The 19,034-nt window shown below is 36.7% G+C and overlaps 2 protein-coding genes across 3 annotated transcripts in view; both read right to left on the reverse strand.

Annotated features, from left to right (window-relative positions):
• Positions 1 to 6,241: 6,241 nt before the first annotated feature.
• On the reverse strand, positions 6,242 to 7,104 carry LOC136029854 (uncharacterized; the record flags this gene model as incomplete). The annotated part of the gene is given in 1 exon segment (XM_065708310.1): positions 6,242 to 7,104. A coding segment is annotated over 1 exon segment (863 nt), but the record flags the coding sequence as incomplete, so codon positions are not given.
• Positions 7,105 to 7,189: 85 nt separating this feature from the next.
• LOC136029853 (interferon-induced very large GTPase 1-like) overlaps positions 7,190 to 19,034 on the reverse strand; it is a 31,899-nt gene continuing 20,054 nt past the window's right edge. For both annotated transcript variants that reach the window (XM_065708308.1, XM_065708309.1), the window contains exon 2: positions 7,190 to 10,364. In XM_065708308.1, the coding sequence (XP_065564380.1) occupies positions 7,190 to 9,310 (2,121 nt within the window). In that variant the 5' untranslated portion in view covers positions 9,311 to 10,364. The remainder of the gene's footprint in view (positions 10,365 to 19,034) is intronic.

Below are 19,034 nucleotides of genomic sequence, written 5' to 3' on the forward strand. Positions count from 1 at the left end.
GCATTGCTTCGTCATTTGTTGGCGCTGAACGTTCAGGCAACTGCTAACATTGGGACAGTAAGTTGAAGAAGTAGATTGACGTTGTTCGTCTCCTGTGCATTGCTGAGTGCAACAAATTCACGGGTGGCGCTGACCTCAGTGACATGCTCATTGAGCTGTACAGGATGGATACCCGCGGAAAGAAATGGTATATGGTATGGTAGAAATGGTATATGGTATGAAATGGTAACTATTTCTTGGATGTTTCAGTCGTCAACGCATTGTTCTTTTATCAGCGTCATATGGGTCAGCATGGCCGAACCCACAAAAACAGCTTCTTAGACTTAAAGAACGAAATCGCCATCTACCCTATCTCTACAAGTGATGCAACTCCAAGGTCTCGTGGAAGACCCCTCAGAGACCAAGGCTGTTTCACTCCAAAAAGACCAAAGCCATATGATAGTGTTCACTATGACGGCATCCAGCATTAGCCGGATGCAGTGGCTCATAAGAAGCAATGCCGGCTCTACTCCGCTTGTGCTCGAATCCAGTGTTCAAAGTGGCAGATTTCATTGTTTCTGGTGCAGAAGAGAAACTGTTTCAAAATCTTTCATACCCAATGACAATTTTATATTTCTTCTTCCTTGTAGTGTCAGCAAAAATAAATTTCCATGTCAGATCAGTATATGGATTTTGCAGCTTGTGACAGCGAATGATGCTAATTCATCATAGGTGAGCTCATTTAAGGTTAAAATCTGGAAATGGATTTTTTTTTTTTTAGACCTATCATAATTCAGCCCTGAAAGGGTATATAGCTTCAAATGAAGGTTGTGGTTGAAGCGTATTTTTCACATCTTGTAGCATCGAAGCGTTCCTTGAGAAAACGATAAAGGCAGTAACAAAGTATTAAAACGAACCTCTTCGGCTTTTAAACCCTCCAAGCTGCTTCAGATCTAGGCCACAGCTGAAACTAGTCGGGTTTGTAACCTATTTCTTCAATACCATATCCTCGGATTTTTTTTTATTAATGATTTTTTTTTAGACTTCATTAAATTTTTACAACTGTGTGTTGTAAATTTTTTCTTAAGAAACGGCAAGGGAATTACTGAATTGGATTTGTAAACTTACATATTGGCTCCTCCGAGGTCACAAAGAGCTATAAGGCAATTTCTTACAAGTATGTCTTTTAAAAGCCAATTTGACTGAGCCCAGTTATTCCTCTCTTTTGTAGGGTTTAAATAATAGATTTGTGCCTAAATTTGAATTTCATTATCCATTTATTTAAAAATTGGAAGGATGCAAAAGCAAATATTGTGGTTATTGTTTTCTATTACTTTTTCAAGGCGTCTATATTTATATGTTCATGTTTTTACTTACACACCGAGGGCAGGGATGGTGTTCCTTAGCGAAATATTCTTTTGAACAATTATTTCTTGCAAAAGTCGAGAAATTTCCTTCATCAAGTCAGACTACGTACTTGTGTTTTTGCCCACACTAAACAGTAACTCAATTTTATCTTAGCAAAAACCGTTTAAAGTCTAGCGTTTGTCAAGGAAATTTTGTATCTAACTTTAGAAATATAAATTTTACTATTTAAGGAATTTTACTTTAAACTTAAACATTTCTTATCTAATGCAACAGCACTGCCTAAATAAAAAGTTTGCTGGGCTCTGTATTTTTATCATTTTCTTTTTTTTTAAGTTCTTTTTTACCAGGCCACTCCGTATAAAGTTGTCGGAAGCTTCAGGGTGGAGCTTATTTGATCGGAAATTCAAAGCTGTAGTGCATGTTTAAAAGTCAAAGGTGATTAATTCCCTCTTTTGCCGTTTTTAGATACCTCCTTTCCTGACCTTTTTAGATATCCCGTCTTCAATACTGATCAGAACTCTTAGATTACCATTCTGTACAAAATAGTCAAAGATTCAATAATCATGTTTTGACTTGATTGTTTTGAAATGTTTCAACCTAGTTTGATTTAATTATCTATTTTAATTTCTGCTTGTTTTGGGTTCCACTTATTGTTATTGATTTATGATTGTTTAATAATACTCATTTACGACTTAATTTCTGCTCGTCTTTGGTCTAATATAACCCTTTACTTTTTATGAACAACTTCTTATAATAGGGAAGTCTAATTTAGATTTATCTTAAGAAAAGATTGCTTTTTCTTAAGAAAAATACATATCATCCAAAAAACTTTACAAAAATGTCAATGTTTGTCAATAAAGGGTTGTCTAACTTTAGAAACAGCAATATTTTCTAAGAAATTTTAACGAAAATGCCGATATCTCTCTAGAAAGTTTTCTGTTCAACATCAAAATATGAATTTCATTGAAGAAATTTTACTAAAAATGCTAATGTGCAGAAGCACAACATACATAGTCGGATAGTTGCAAGGACGTCACAAAGAAGTTTTATTGACTGGGTTTGATGGTAATAAATGAAATAGCTTTGAATGTGATAACAGGTGTTAATATTTTCATTGAAATAAATATATTTCAGTTTTAAATGGATCCAAGGACAAAAAAGGGCAACTGCAATGGGCCCTTGGTCTCAGAATGACATATTATGCCCATTATATTGCCTTAATTTTACAATGAAGAACTATTGCCCCTGTTGACGCCCATTCTCCCATACCTCGGCTTGGAAGTGTTTCCAGGCGTATTTAGGGATGGGAACACCCTTTTTACGCGTGCACAGCGATGTCAATTCACAAAAATGTGGGGGGGGCGTAATGTCTTTTTAGAATCAAGGGGAGCAATTATTTATCGACCTAAAAAAAACAATCAAGATAACTAAAAGGTATTATGTGAAACCTCAGGAGAGGGGTGTATGTAATTTTAAGAGGAGGACAAATACTCTCCTTTCACGTTAAAAATGTGGTATTACTGCTACTACTATTAACAACTCACAGCAAGACCACACCGCCTGATGCCAACACAGCTAACCATGCTCCTCCTCCATGCCACTTTATTCAAAACCTCCCTCTTTACACCTTCTCTAGAAGTTTCCGATTCCCTGAAATCTTTCCATTCGTCATCCTCCCACTTCCCTAGGGGACGACCTGCTGTTTGTTTGGGCCTAAACCGTTGACCGACAAGGACTATCTTTGAAAATCTACTATCCTTCATCGACAAAAACCGACATAGCCATCTTCTTCTTTCTTTCATTATAGCCCTAGAAATCAAGATTGAACCACAGTTTTCGTAAACTTCCTATTTGAGATGCGATCAGTCAGTCGCGTACGCAAAACTCCGTAGGCAAATTCTCTGGAAAATATCTAGCCATTTCTTTTTATCTTTCAAAACGCCACGTTTCAGAACCACGCTTGACCACAGTCATTACGAAAGTTTCCAATATTTTAATCATAAGCTGCAGACTTATATACCTATTTTGCCAAACTTTTTGACTGTTAAAAAAGCATCCTGGGCAAAGACTATTCTACTTTTAATATATTCACTGAACCCTTGTGTCTTTACTAATGATATTACCTAGGTAAGTAAAGTTGTCCACTTGATCGACATTCTTGTTACTAGATTTTTTCCCGAAGGGACTACCACAATCCAAATTAGGTCGGAGCCTTCTAAAAACAGGGTTCTGTCTACTCAACTGTCTTTGAGTTCATCAATTTTAGTGATGTCGTCACGAAAAACCATTAAGATTATGATAAAACATGCGTTAAATGTAAACAAGACGGGCATATAACAGTAATAAACATAAATCCAGATTCAGAAGTGGGCAGACCTTGAAAAATTCCCCAAATTTTGCTTCATCTAAGGATAAGTTCATTCACAAAACTTCAGGACGGTTCAGAAGAATTAATAAATCCTTCTTTTTATTATGTTTGTCACTAATAAAACTCAAAATGAACCTCAATCCCCTACGAAAATTGTTAATTCGTCACCAAGGGTAATATCAGAAATGAAAGCTATTGGATTTGTTACATTTATTTCTTTTATTCTGATAAGTATTCTTTCATTCAGAAGAAAAATTCTACCTGATCCACAGATTCCGAACTCGTTGCTGACAACTTGAGATTTTCAAAGAACTTTTTTGTCTTCTCTCAAACTTCTTCAGCTAGCTGAGCCACAGTTCTTGATCTTACATTTACATTTATTTCTTTTATTCTGATAAGTATTCTTTCATTCAAAAAAAAAAATTTCTTAATATTGATAGCAAAGTTGTTTGTGCAAGACAAATATGGATTTTCTTTTTTCATTGAATGAAAAAAATACAGCTAAACGAAAATTTTTCTAGTTATTTTTAACAGTAAAATCCTTGTAGAATCAATTTTTTTTGTTACAACACTCAACTGGAATTAACGTATCGGAGTGTTGGCGTAAATCTTTTCTTTTCCATTAGAAAGACAGGAAAGTCTATTAGCAGGAATTGTTATTACATGCTAAGTGACAGAGTCTTTTAATTTCAATATAGGACTGGCTTTGTATACACTTTAGCTGATGAAAACAATTTTGACAATCATCGCAAGAAAATTCCAGAAATGACAATGGTTTATAGGGATGGTATTTCAATCATATAATGTAAATAAAACTGCGTCAAAATTCCTTATTTCTACCCACGGTTGAAAAAGGAGAAGCAAATATATTTACCATTGATATGTGGTAATTCAAATAGCTTGGACCTTCGATCCATGTTTGATCCAATCAGACCAAACGATTAACAAATATAAAACTACCAATGAATAAACGGAGTATGAATAAAATTTTAAAGGAAAATATTTAACGAAAATTAAATAATGATTCAAAAGTTCAAAACGAGAAGAAATTAATTAACATTAGATGTCTTACGAAAAACATACAGAAATTACTATTGAAGAAGATATGAGACGGAATGTCAGCAAAAACTACACTGGAAAATGAAGCCGAACACACAAAACCGAAATTAAAAGCCAAACAACTAATACTAATAATAATTCACCACAGCTAAGCAAGCTCCTCCTCCAACCTAATCTATTCAAGGCCTCCCTCTTTACACCCTCCCAAGAAGTTCCCATTTCATTCAAATCTTTATTTAAGACATCCTCCCACCCCAGACGAGGACCAAAGCCAAAAGCCAAATCAAACTTAAAGATAGAAGTTACAATCAAAAATGAAGCTTTGTGATGAAAAGTAAAGAGCATGTTTATTGACCAAAAACTACCCCCAGATTTTGAGTAATACACTGCCCCCCCCCACTAAATTTTCGTAAATTGGCATTTTTATATATGAAATGTCCAATTTTGATGAGCACCACAGTTTAGCTCTGGTGCCGTTTGGCGTTGCCGATTGTTTTATTTTATTTATTAGATGAGTATAAAATTATTTTTGTCTCTTTCGACTTCTGTCATCCAAAATGAGGATCTGTCTTAAGCCAAACCTGAAATGTCACATTGACGGACAGAGGTAGAGGGTCCGCCGAAAGGCGATTATAGATTCTGCCAGAACAGAAAAGGTCGAAAGAATGAGTCTATATGCAAAAGATTGGAAAGGTTTAAAGAAAATCGTATTTACTTAGTTTCAATAGACTTGGATATGATTAAATTGAAGATGGCCTCAGCCCCCTCCCCCCTCTTATTTTAGAGGAATGAAAAGTTAATACTATTGGTAATGGTCAGAATGAAAAACATACCCTATATTTACTTCTTCACTCTTTCTCACATATAATATTTTATTAATCAAAAAGATACAAAAAAAGGCCACTGGAAACGAAGTTGTTCGACTATGATAAAAATGAGTATGATTTCGCTTAATAGGGAAGATCCAGTAAGCTCAAAAAGATCCATTTAGATAGTTATTGCTCTGGAAAATCTTTATAAAAATCAAGTCTTCTTTTAATTTTGCTTGTAACAACATCTAGATTTTCAGCTGGATCTACCGCATCAGAAGGGTTTACAGAATAGTATTTGGCAATCTCTACATTATATCTGCTGATTAAATACTGTCGATATTCTGATATAAGTTGAGTTCTATCAGGTTGAAGCCAAGTATTAAACTTCTTAGAAAAATCACCATATTTATATTTCCCATCGTTGCGTAGTATGAATTTAGAATCTGGATGATTTTTATTACATGCATTGTGACTCAATTTTCGGGTTTCTCTGTAATGCCAACCTGTTAGGCCATCTGGCTGATGAAAACAATCATGGCAGCCATCATGAGATAACTCAAGGAAGCAAAAGCTTCTACAAAGAGGACATTTTTCCTGGCACGACGTACAAAATGCAGCGTCAAAAAGACGATTGTCCTGGAGTAGTAAGTAAACCGAATCTATAATCTTGTTTTTATCCAAGGATGAAAATGAGGCAGCAAATTTATTTACAATGGCATTGATGTGTCTTAATTCGAATTGCATTGACATTTCTTCTAATTCTGTCCAACCAAGTGCATGCATTTCTCTCCTTAATTCATCGGCAACGTAAGTGCTTTTAAAAATTTTGAAAGATTCGAAAAGATGAAAAAGATAAAAAGATTTTGATTTGGTTTCAACATCCACAGAAGCACTATCATATGCGTTCTTCAAACTTTTTTCCAGAAGTGATATGAATTTTTCCCATGTAAAATGCTTAAGCACTGTGTCAACTTCAAAGCGGATCAATCTACTACTAGTAAGTTTTTTCAGCTTAACAGGCTTGTCAATTAGCTGCAATATTTTAGCAATACCTTTTGATTCTACTTCTTCTATCAGATATAAATCCATATGGCCTTGCACATATTTTGGCGATTGAACCCAACGTTTTGCCCTTATGTTAGTCATAACAAGTGCTTCTACTTCGCTTTCAAAAGCCTTATAAGTGTGTCTCGAGAAAAAGCCTTCGAATCTTGATGCCATCAGGTCTATATCCTCCAAACCCTTAGCAACGTCAAGAAAAAACCGTTTCATAACCTCCTTCATGGACTCAAAACGCATGTAAACGGAATTCTCTCGCTCCCACTGAAGCTGAATATCTACAAAGATACTGACTAGAAGATCATATGCCACACGATGTATTCGTTTTCTTTCTGATTTGTTCATCTTTATATTTTGCCTTCTTATAAAGGTTTCGATATCATTTATCGCATTATGCACAACTGCATCACAGTAGAATTTTCTTCCATTTGCCACCCTAACAACCATGGGAATAACCATTTTTTCAATGGGATTTTTATCGGTTAGACCATGTGCCAACCATTCCAAAACAGGATCGATTAGATTCTTGGCTTTATTTTTAGACTCATTCCAGAGTTTCCCCCATAAGGATTGTTTTTTCATTGTCACACAAGAGATCAATTCCAAGGCTCGCAATCGTTGAATTAGTTCTGTAGGCCTTCAAAACTGCATTTTGAACATCCATAGGAGGATTTTCCTCTTTAGCCCTTTTAACGATGTTACCAAAGATTCTATTAAACATTTCGATTAACTGTTCCTCAGTTTTTTCTTTCATATTCCCTGATCTAAATTCTTCAGCTATTTCATCTCTCATTTCTCTTTCGTACTGTTTCACTTTTGCACCAAAAGTAAATTGATTTCGCAAGAAAACTTCCAGTTTATGACACCATTGATTTGTTGCTGAGAAAATTGTGTCTTGAACTTTCCTTGAAAATTCTGTTTTCCACTTTTGGTTTTGTTTTTCTTCAAACATAAGGTTTACATCTTCCTCAAATTTTTCACTTTGCGGCTTCATTTTTACCTCAAGTTCTTCAACATTTGCATGAATTTCTGTAAAGTTCATTGGTCTTCCCTCTTGTAAGGAATAATCTTCCTTATATTTGTCTTTGAGAAGATTGAACTGCTCCTCGTACTCTTCATAATATTTTTTTCTGAAATTCTGATACTTATTTTCAAGTTCAGTGTAAGCATGTCTCTCAATGACAGTTTCGAAAGAAAGATCGAAGTCCGAATTATTCAAGCAGTCCCAAACTAAAGATAAATATTGTTCAAGGTTTCCAAATTCACGGGCATTCCATCCCGACTGACTGACAACCTGTTTGTGAATATACTCCCGGAATTCAACCATTTTCTGGCTAAAATCTGTATTTGGAACATCAAGTGGTGAGTCTCCTTTAGAATTGCATCCAAAAACCCATATATCATGCTCGTTGGTTAACAACTGAGGAAATTTAATTGATGTATGCACATCTAAATCTCTAAGGGAATTTGTTTTTGTAAAAGATTCAACAAGGGTAGTCGATAGCTGAGAAAATATGTTCTCAAGCTTTTTCTGGTTCTCCCCATCAGCCTTAACTTGATTGTAAGCTGCAAAAAATTTACAGCTAAGTATGCCCTCTCTTTCTTCTGCTAGCTTAGATCCTTTATAGGCTAATGCAACAATTGGCAGAATATCTTTCAATGCGTTGTCATTTTCGCCTTTTATTACAAGGATTGTTGCATCCGACGGCAGAACAGAGAGGGTAGCAATTTTGTTATCCCGTTTAATACTGCCACAAAGACCTTTATGTTCTGGTGACCGGAGACCTTCTGAGTCAAAAATCAAAACATAATCATACTCTTGTCGCTCAATTGTTTTAACAAGGGTTATTGTAAGACCTCTTGTACATTGTCCAACACTAGCTGGAAGTCGAATGCCAAACATAGTATTCAGCAATGTCGATTTTCCACTGCTTTGCTCTCCAAGAACACACAATACAAAGATTCGTTTTTGGGGTAGCAAGGATTCCAGGTTTTTGAAAATAGCGGCAATCCATTCAACATTTAGCATATTTGCATCTCCATCATAAAGCTCTAGGGTTTCACCTCCTATTAAGTAAAACGCTGCCCTTTGTGGTAAATCTTCAAATTCTCCACTATTTCCTGACGAATAGAACAAAGAAATTTCCCTCCATAAGTGACGAAGTGAAAGAACAGCATTATTCCGATTCTCTTTTGCAACAGTCAGCTCTTTTCTGCTTAATTCTACCTGCTTCGCATACTCAGAATCTGTTACAGACAGTTGTAGTCTTTGTGAAAACTTTGTTGTCTTGTCTCGCACCTCTTCAGCTAGTTGAGCCACAATTTTTGATTTCTTAATGTTATTTGCGATTGCATCATCAAGAACTTGAAGATGAAGCACCATTTCATCAATTTTATTCTTACGAAGACCTTCCAAGAAATACATAATAAGAGGATCAGTTTTAGAACGTCGACTGAAGCGAAACTCGTGTTCTTCAATTATTTTCCGTTGTATGTCATTACGTTCATTGTTCTCCCCGATAGATTTCACCTCATTCAATTGTTCCAGAAATGCACCTTCTTTTGCATAACTCTTCTGCAACAGAAGAATTTTTGTTCTGTATTCTTCCAAGCCATTCATCTGAGAAACTCTTAAGTACATTTCCCGTAAAATGTCCATTTCCATCCTTAAATATCCATTAGAAGAAAAGAGCGAATGCAATGGTGTTTCGTGATATGTTGTTTCACGAAATATGGATAATAATTGACGACGCTGTTTTCAACGAAATACCCTAAGGAGCCTTCAATAAGGCAAAACGGACGAACAATTGAAATATTCTTCATATTTGAAAGGTTCGGAATCCAAACTGTGATGAACTTTGGAAGGGATGTTTCACCAGAATATTTACGAATAAAAGGAGATAATTTACTAAACTGAGAAGACATTTCATTCCCAACAAGTTCGTAGTCAACAAGGTCAGATTCAGATTTATATTCATCCTCGACAATGAGGTAGTCAACAAAATCAGTCAAGGAAGTCCAATACTGTTCAAAATTCCCCCAAATATGTATGACAATACAAGCTTCCTTTTTCTTGTTTCCTAGACAAACTAGGCCTTGACCAATCTCGATATTTGATGCATCGCCGGTGTTAAAAGAAGTTCTCAAATTAAAAAGACCTTCCATTATTTTTCCTGTATGACTATCGAAGTTCTTAACTTGGCTGATAAGTGCAATGCGTGGAAGCTTTAGATCTTCCCCAAGGAACACATCATCCTCTATTCTTTGCGTGATCCTAAGCAACTCTACGATTTCTAAGTTACATATCGGAATAGCATATCGTGATTCAAGCAAAAGTCTTAAAATATTTATATTATCTCGAAGTGAATAGCCGCTAAAAAGTTGACAAATATTAATCTTTTTAGACTTGTTTGTCTCTTTCATTACAGAAAAGAAGTCTTCCTCTTCAGTATCACAAGGATAACTAAAATCCAAATCTAGACGATGAAGAAGTCTATAGGGGACACTAGCTGTTGCAGGAGGACAGTCAAAGGTGAACAAACTGACTAGGTTCTCTTCCTTGAATGTCTGCTGAAGATCAATCCCTCTGTTTTCCCCATCACATTTACCCAAATGAAGAAATCGCTCTGATTGATGCACAGAGTTCCCATTGGTAGGATCTGTGCTTGTAATTCCGCTTGTATCTTTAAAATCTTCTCCATCCATTTTCGTTTGAAGACCTGCAAAAGAAGGGGCAATATTTTATTTTAACATCATAACCTCTTTTTTTTACACTACGAAATAATGTCAATTTAAGACACGAAGCAAACCTTGTTATCACGCGGCCTCATATTGTTACGTGGTCTTTATACAAAAGCTGCTTTTACTAGTCTATATTTGAGCAAGACTTAACTTATGGGCAAAAATTATGACAATAGAATTACTTTGATAATTTCAGTTCAAATTAAAATTTAACTTTTTAGAAATTTAACGTTTTGAATTGTTTCATTGTTGTTATGCGAAACCTGACTGCACATCTAACTTCTTTAATCACAAGGAAAACCATGCCTTGGCTATTTTATGCCCTCAAAAAATTAACTTTGCATAGAGGAATGTTCCCAGGGAGACGAGTCGACGGTATCAGACCCCAAAAATCTGAAGTTTACCCAAATTTCTAAGTAATTTGTATTCAAGTTATTAAATAAAAAGTACTATTTTCATTATTCTCCCTCCCCTGAAAAAAATTCCTGGGTACTTGACCGATTGCATAATTGTTGAAATATTATCAATAAAACAATCGTTCTTAAAATGTCTCACAAACAGAAGCTTTTTTATTTAATATTTAAATACACCTTGCTGAAAAATTAAAAGCTGGATTGAAAAAATAAGAAAGTTGGTATGTATAGAGTTTTTTACGCCAAAAATTTGATGTAATTTTAGCTGGTAAAATTTACGATATTTTTACAGTCCCTTGTCACTTGATTAAACGTTCAGTATAAGCACATTTTGCTTTAACTAATCAAGAACGCCTTAACACCTACAAGCAAGTTTTTATGTGTGTAGTCAGCCAAGAAAAATTTATTTTTAGAAACTGGTTACGAGGTTTTTCTGAATATACAAACCTTCCTGGAAGCTTAACTTCTCAGGCCCACTAAATTAAGCATCTCTTAAATTATTTACATACAAAGGATTAAATACATTGTTAAAATCGCACTGGTATTACAAACGTTACTCTGTACTCAAACACTTCTGAGTAATAGCAAAACAAAACATAAGAAGTCATGAACTCTTCATGATTACTACACTATAAAACCAACATTTTTTCTCTTTTCAGTTGCTTTTTGTGTGACAGAATTTTTGAATATTTCATTACACAGTAATACTTTTATTGCCAAGTATCATCTACATCAAAACCCATACATAAAGCAATCTTGATCGATTGAATACCCATTTTTTCGTATTTTCTCTTTTGTATATCCCCCTCCCACATCTCGCCCATCAGAATAACAAAATATCATTATCCATTAAAAAACTTAAAAATTAATTTTAGTGCTCCTTTAGTTTCTTATATTTTCTGTGGTGTGTGTATAACTGAACCCTCGTGTAACTGAGGCCCGTACTACTGGAACTACGTTTAATTCACGTAACTGAACTCTCGTGTAACTGGATCCCTGTTTAATAAATCCCCGCTTAACTTAATCCCATTTGACTGAACCCCCTTACAACTCAGCCACATTTAACTGAATCCTCGTTCAACTGAACCCCCGAATTAGCTCAAACATTGTGCAACTCAATCTCCATTTGAATCGAGCCCTGTTTGACTCAGCTCAACCCAAGCTCTAAGATTAAGTTTGAACTAGTGTTGATTAGAAGCTCAAAATTTGCTTCTCACTGCGTTCGCAGTTTCTAACTTATATTGCCCAACTTGCTATCCCCAGAACTTTTCCAAATTAAAAAAAAAACTTTTAAGAGTAGGTCTATTGCCAAAATCATTGCCCGATAAAATATTACTTGAGCCTTATTGCAAACTAGCAGCGTTCACGGTAGATCAATAAATTTCTTTATTTTTGATTAGATTCATCGGCAATTTTTTATGATGTTCATTTGAACTCTTAATCAACTATCGATATTATCGTAGGCTTTCAAGTTTTGAGCCTTGTTATAGAATCCCAAGCAAAAGATATCAAGTAATTTTCAACCCTCCTGCATAAAAATGGGTATGGTAGTGGGTGAGTCACATACTTTAAAGTGAAGTTTTTGGTTTGCTTCCGAGCTCAAACCTTCAGGATGCGTTGCCGAGAGGATAAGGCACCAAGGGAAACAAGTTTTAACGACTTCCAGACACAAGAGGTAAGAGAGTTGTTAACCGATCCCACTTTCCTTTATAGAATATTACTATTTTGCAAGGACTGATGTGTGGATGTGCGTTTTACACAAATCAATCCATTGCTTTCTTTAAAACCAAGTCATTTTTATTCTATTAAATATTAATCTTACCAAGAGCTAAGAGCTCATATGGCACTTGATCCGATCCATGATCCGATCACCCACTCGTAAGTTAAAAAATCCCTCATTTTTTCTACTTTTTCCGCTCTCTTAGGCCCTCCAGATGGTCGACTCGGGGATAACGACTTTATCAAGTGAATTTGTGCAAGCCCTAGACACGCTTACCAATTTTCATTGTCCTAGCACGTCAACAAGCACCGAATTCGCCAAAGATCCCCCTAACTCCACCAAAGACAGCAGATCCAGTCCGGTTACGTCAATCACGTATCTTGGACATTTGCTCATTCTTCCCACCCTATTCATCCAGATCTCTCCGCTCTAAGCATTTTCCAAGATTTCCGGTTTCCCCCTCAAACTCCCCCCAATGTCACCAGATCTGGTCGGGAATTAAAATAAAAGCTCTAAGACAAGAGTTACTTCTAAATATCGGACCTCATTAAAATCCGGCCACCCCTTCCTAAGTTAAAAATACATCAATTTTTTTAATTTTTCCAAATTAACCCCCTCCCCCCAACTCTCCCAAAGAGACCACATTCAGTCCGGTTATGTCAATCACGGATTTAGGACTTGTGGTTATTCTTCCCACCAAGTTTCATCCCGGTCTCTTCATTCGAAGCAGTTTTGCAAGATTTCTCGTTTCCCCCTCCAACTCCCCCGATATCCCCGGATATGGTCGAGATTTAAAATAAGAGTACTGAGACACAAAGTCCCAGAAAATATCGAATCTCATTAAGATCCGATCACCCATTCGTAAGTTAAAAATACCTCATTTTTTTCAGTTTTTCCTCTCCCTCCAGCTCCCCAGATGGTCGAATTGGAGAAACGACTATTGTCAAGTCAATTTTTGCAGGTTCCTGACACGCCTACCAATGTTCGCCATCTTAGCACGTCCAGAAGCACCGAACTGCCCAAAGCACTGAAACCCCCCCCCCCCCCAGCTCCCCCAAAGAGTGCAGATCCATTCAAATTATGTCAATCACATATCTAGAGCTTATGCTTATTCTTCCCATCAAGTTTCATCCAGATCTCTCCACTCTAAGCATTTTCCAAGAATTCCGGTTTCCAAAATTTATGTTTCCTCCTCCAGCTCCCAATGTCCCCAGATCCAATTCAAATTGAAAATAGAGCATCTGAGGCATAAGATCTTTTTATATATCAAGTTTCATTAAGATCCAATCACCCACTCGTAAAATAAAGATACCTTTATTTTCATGTCTTCCAAGATTTCCGATTTCCCCCTCCATCTCCCTCCGTTGTCACCAGATCTGGTCGGGATACTAGTATAAGAGCTCTGAAGCACAAGATCCTTCTAACTATCAAATTTCATTAGGATCTGATTGCCCGTTCGTAAATTAAAATACCTTATTTTTTCTAGTTTTTCCAAATTACCCCCCCCCAACTCTCCCAAAAACAGCAGATCTGGTCCGGTTATGTCAGTCACGTATCTTGGACTTGTGCTTATTCTTCCCACCAAGTTTCATCCTGATCTCTCCACTCAGCGTTTTACCAGATTTCCAGTTCCTTCCCCCCTAACTCCCCCGAATGACACTGGATCCGGTCAGGATTTGAAAGAAGAGATCTAATTTACGAGGTCCTTCTAATATGAAACTTCATTAAGATCCGATCACTCCTTCGTAAGTTAAAAATACCTATTTTTTTCTAATTATTCAGAATTACCCCCCCCCCCCGACTCCCCCAAAGAGAGCAGATCCGTTCCGCTTATATCTGCTTATCTAGGACTTATGTTTATTTTTCCCGCCAAGTTTCATCCCGATCCCTCCACTCTAAGCGTTTTCCAAGATTTTAGGTTTCCCCCTCCAACTTCCCTCAATGTCACCGGATAAGGTCGGGATTTAAGATAAGAGCCCTCTTCAACCCCCCTCCCCCAGATGTTAGAATCGGGGAAGCAACTAAATTCTAATTGAATCTGGTCTGGTCCCTGATACGCCTGCCAACTTTCATCGTCCTAGCTTATCTGGAAGTGCCCGAACTAGTAAAACCGGGACAGACAATCAGGTGCACTCCCCCCACAACTCCCCCGAAGAAAGCGTATCTGGTCCGGTTATGTCAGTCACGTATCTTGGACTTGTGCTTATTCTTCCGAAGAAGTTTCATCCTGATCTCTCCACTCTAATTGTTTTCCAAGATTTCTGGTCCTCGCCCACTCCCCCCAATGACAATGGATCCAGTCGGGATTTAACATGAGAGATATGAGTTACGAGGTTCTTCTAAATATGAAATTTCATAAAGATCCGATCACTCCTTCGTAAGTTAAAAATACCTCATTTTTTCTAATTTTTTAGAATCACCCCCCCTCCAAACTCCCCCAAAGAGAGCGGATTCGTTTCTTTTATGTCAATCACGTATCTAGGACTTGTGCTTACTTTTTCCAGCAAGTTCCATCCCGATCCCTCGATTCTAAGCGCTTTCCAAGATTTTAGGTTTCCCCCTCCGACTCCCCTCAATGTCACCGAATTCTGTCGTGATTTAAAATAAGAGCTCTGAGACACGAGGTCCTTCTAAATATTAAAAAATTTCATTTAGATTCGATCACCCGTTCGAAATTTCAAAATACATCATTTTTTTCTAATTTTTCCGAATTAACCATCCTTCCACTCTCCCCCCCCCCAGATTGTCAAATCGGGGAAGCAACTGTTGCAAATTTACCCTGGTCTGGTCCCTGATACGGCTGCCAACTTTCATCGTCCTAGCTTATCTGGAAGTGCCTGAACTAGCAAAACCGAGACAATTAGGTGCCCCCCAAACTCCCCAAAATAGAGCGGATTTGGTCCGTTTATGTCAGTCACGTATCTTGGACTTGTGCATATTCTTCCCACCAGGTTTTATCCCAATCCCCCCACTCTAAGCGTTTTCCTAGATTGTTATGTTTCCCCCTCCAACTCCCCCCAATGACACCAGATCCAGTCGAGATTTAAAATAAGAGCTTTGAGACACGATATCCTTCTAAATATTAATGTTCATTAAGATCCGATCACCCGTTCGTAGGCTAAAAATATATCTTTTTCTAATTTTTTCGAAATAACCGTAAATACCAAGTGCCATAAAAAGTAAGTTCCAAATTAGAGATTAAATAAAAAAAAACAAGTTTTTTTTAACTAAAAGTAAGGAGCGACATTAAAACTTAAAACGACCAGAAATTACTTCGTATATGAAAGAGGCTGCTTCCTCATCAACGCCTCGCTCTTTACGCTAAAGTTTGACTCTTTCTCTCAATTCTTCTTTTTAAAACAGTAAAAAACTTTAGCGTAAAGAGCGGGGCGTTGATGAGGAAGCAGCCTCTTTCATATACGAAGTAATTTCTGGTCGTTTTAAGTTTTAATGTCGCTCCTTACTTTTAGTTAAAAAAAACTTGTTTTTTTATTTAATTTCTGGACGTTTTTGAATCAATGCATGTTTTGATTTTGGCTCTCCGCAGAGGAATAATTAAAACAAAATTTGCATTTTTTTTTTGCTAAATGGCTTTCTCATAATTTTGATCGAACGATTTTGAGAAAAAAAGAGCGGGGGAGGAAGCCTAGTTGCCCTCCAATTTTTTGGTTAATTAAAAAGGCAACTAGAATTTTTAATTTTTTACGAATATTTTTATTAGTAAAAGATCTACCTAACTTATAAATTGGCTTACGTGAAGAATTTTGTATTCTCATATTTTATTACATATATCAGGGGGTTCACCCCCTTGTCAGATCCTCGCTCTTTACACTAAAGCTTAAATTTTGTCCCAATTCATTAAGAATGACCCCAGAATCACAAAAGCCGTAGAATAAAAAGTTGAAATTACTAAAAATACTACAGCATAAAGAGCGAGGTATTAGGAGCAGGTGAGCCCCTCCAATGGGTAATAATTTCTGTTTGTTTTAAGTTTTAATGCTGCTCCTTACTTCCAGCTGAAAGAACTTTTTCATATTTATTTTTTCATTGCTTTTTTTTAAATAATGCTAGTAAATCCTGCGCTCCCTTCATGGATATTTTCTTCCCCCATGACAAACTATCGATGGAAAGTTCCCCCAGAATATCCCCCTCTTCTCAACCCCTCCCCCAACCAAAAAAAAATCCTCCTGAAAACGCCTGTACACTTCTCAATAACCATTACTATATGTAAGCACTGGTCAAAGTTTGTAACTTGTTGCCCCTCCCACGGGGACTGTGGGGGAGTAAGTCGTCCCCAAAGACATAGTTATAAGGTTTTTCGACTACGCTGAATAAAATGGCTATCTCAGAATTTTGATCCGTTGACTTTGGTAAAATAATTAGCGTGGGAGGGGGCCTAGGTGCCCTCCAATTTTTTGGTCACTTAAAAAGGGCACTAGAACTTTTCATTTCCGTTAGAATGAGCCCTCTTGCAAAATTCTAGGACCACTGGGTCGATACAATCACCCCTGGGAAAAAACAAAACAAAAAAAACAAATAAACACGCATCCGTGATCTGCCTTCTGGCAAAAAATACAAAATTCCACTTTTTTGTAGATAGGAGCTTGAAACTTCTAAAGTAGGGTTCTCTGATACGCTGAATCTGATGGTGTGATTTTTGTCAAGATTCTATTACTTTTAGGGGGCGTTTCCCCCTATTTTCTAAATAACGTAAATTTTCTCAGGCTCGTAACTTTTGATGGGTAAGACCAAACTTGATGAAACTTATATATTTAAAATCAGCATTAAAATGCGATTCTTTTGATGTAGGTATTGGTATCAAAATTCCATTTTTTAGATTTTTGGTTACTACTGAGCCGGGTAGCTCCTTACTACAGTTCGTTACCACGAACTGTTTGACCAGAATGAGTGTTGAGCTGCACGAGCGTTCGGTTAGACAGGAACTGAGCTGCGCGACGGTTCAGTTTCACAGGGCTGAGTTGCACGGGGGATGAGTAGCATGAAAGCTCTGTTGAATTGGTTAGAGTTCTGTTGCATGAGGGTTGAGTTACAGGGAGTTAAAGCTGCACGAGGGTCCAATTACATGGGTTCAGTTACAATGGAAACATAATCCATGTAATTTGACTAGATTTGGTTCTGTTTTTGGATTAGTCCATGGAGTGAAGTCGTATCTAACCTAAAGTCTACCCTAACCGTCTAAAAATGGTTTGGTGGGTGAAGGTTCATTCTAGCTTACATGTTTATCCTTATGTTCTTTTTACCTCTTGGAAGAGATTACGCAGTACAAGAGCCGTCAATTGTTTTAGACAAAAAATGACTATTTTAGCTAAACAAGGAGACATTTGCACGGCCAAACTTGTCTGTGGCAAACATATGTTCCAGCAATGAAAAATATTATAAATTATTTTTCGATATTTTATTACTTTCGCCGATTCTTGGCCAAATTGATCTATAACCGTCCATGAATAAATTAGCAACATAAAAAAACAAATGAGCAGACATTACAATGAAGAATTTATATAATTTCGTTTTTCTCTACCATGCTAGAATTAATATGACTAAATGACCTTTTATTTTGTTGGGTTCAGCTGAACGGGGGTTGAGTTACTCGAGTCTTGTCCATATTTCCTGGCCGACATTACCACTTTTGAGAAGAATGGACCTGGGTGGTTTTTCGGAACGGATGGAGAAATTTTTATAGAACACAATAAATCAGGGAAATATATACTTTTCCCAAATACAATAAGCCCTTTCCCCTTGAATTTTGTAGCTCCTATAATCGCTCATTGGTGGATCGAGAGATGCACAGGATAACATCACACAAAATTAAATGGTAGACCTTCTACCAAAATGGAACGTTCTTGTACATCATTTTCTGTCGAAACGGATAGTGGCAAATGGACATGAAATTACAGAAATCCACAAAACGCTAAAATTCGATCAAAAACAGCACATAAAAACATTTAAACCCCGTTGTAAAAAAAAGTCGAAAGCTGAATCAAAACTTGAAAACCACATTTTTAAACTGATTTTCAATTTACCTTTAGGAAAATGTGCAAATCTTATCACAGATTTTGTACCAGATTCAGACAAATATGCAGAAATCGTTGCCGATCCAAATTTCAAGTCGTTTAGTCATAGGTTCAGACATGGTAGTTTAGCACCAGGAAACAAGAACCAAGAGCTCGTACGGCACTTGTGACGAGGTCAAAAGAGCCAAGAGCTTCCTCGCACCAAGTTTCAGTACGATCTCTCCACTCTAAGCGTTTTCCAAGATTTCTGGTTTCCCCCTCCAACTCCCCCCAATGTTATTGGATCCGGTTGGAATTTAAAGTATAAACTCTGAGACAAGATGTTCTTCTAAATATCAAATTTCATTAAGTTCCGATAACCCATTCGTAAGTTAAAAATACCTATTTTTACTACTTTTTTCGAATTAACTGTCCTTCCACTCCCCCGAGATGGTCAAATCGGGGAAGTGACTATTTCTAATTTAATCTGGTCGGGTCACTGAT

This window comes from Artemia franciscana, chromosome 8 (assembly GCF_032884065.1).
Source record: "Artemia franciscana chromosome 8, ASM3288406v1, whole genome shotgun sequence".
In the NCBI taxonomy this organism is placed as follows: Eukaryota; Metazoa; Arthropoda; class Branchiopoda; order Anostraca; family Artemiidae; genus Artemia; species Artemia franciscana.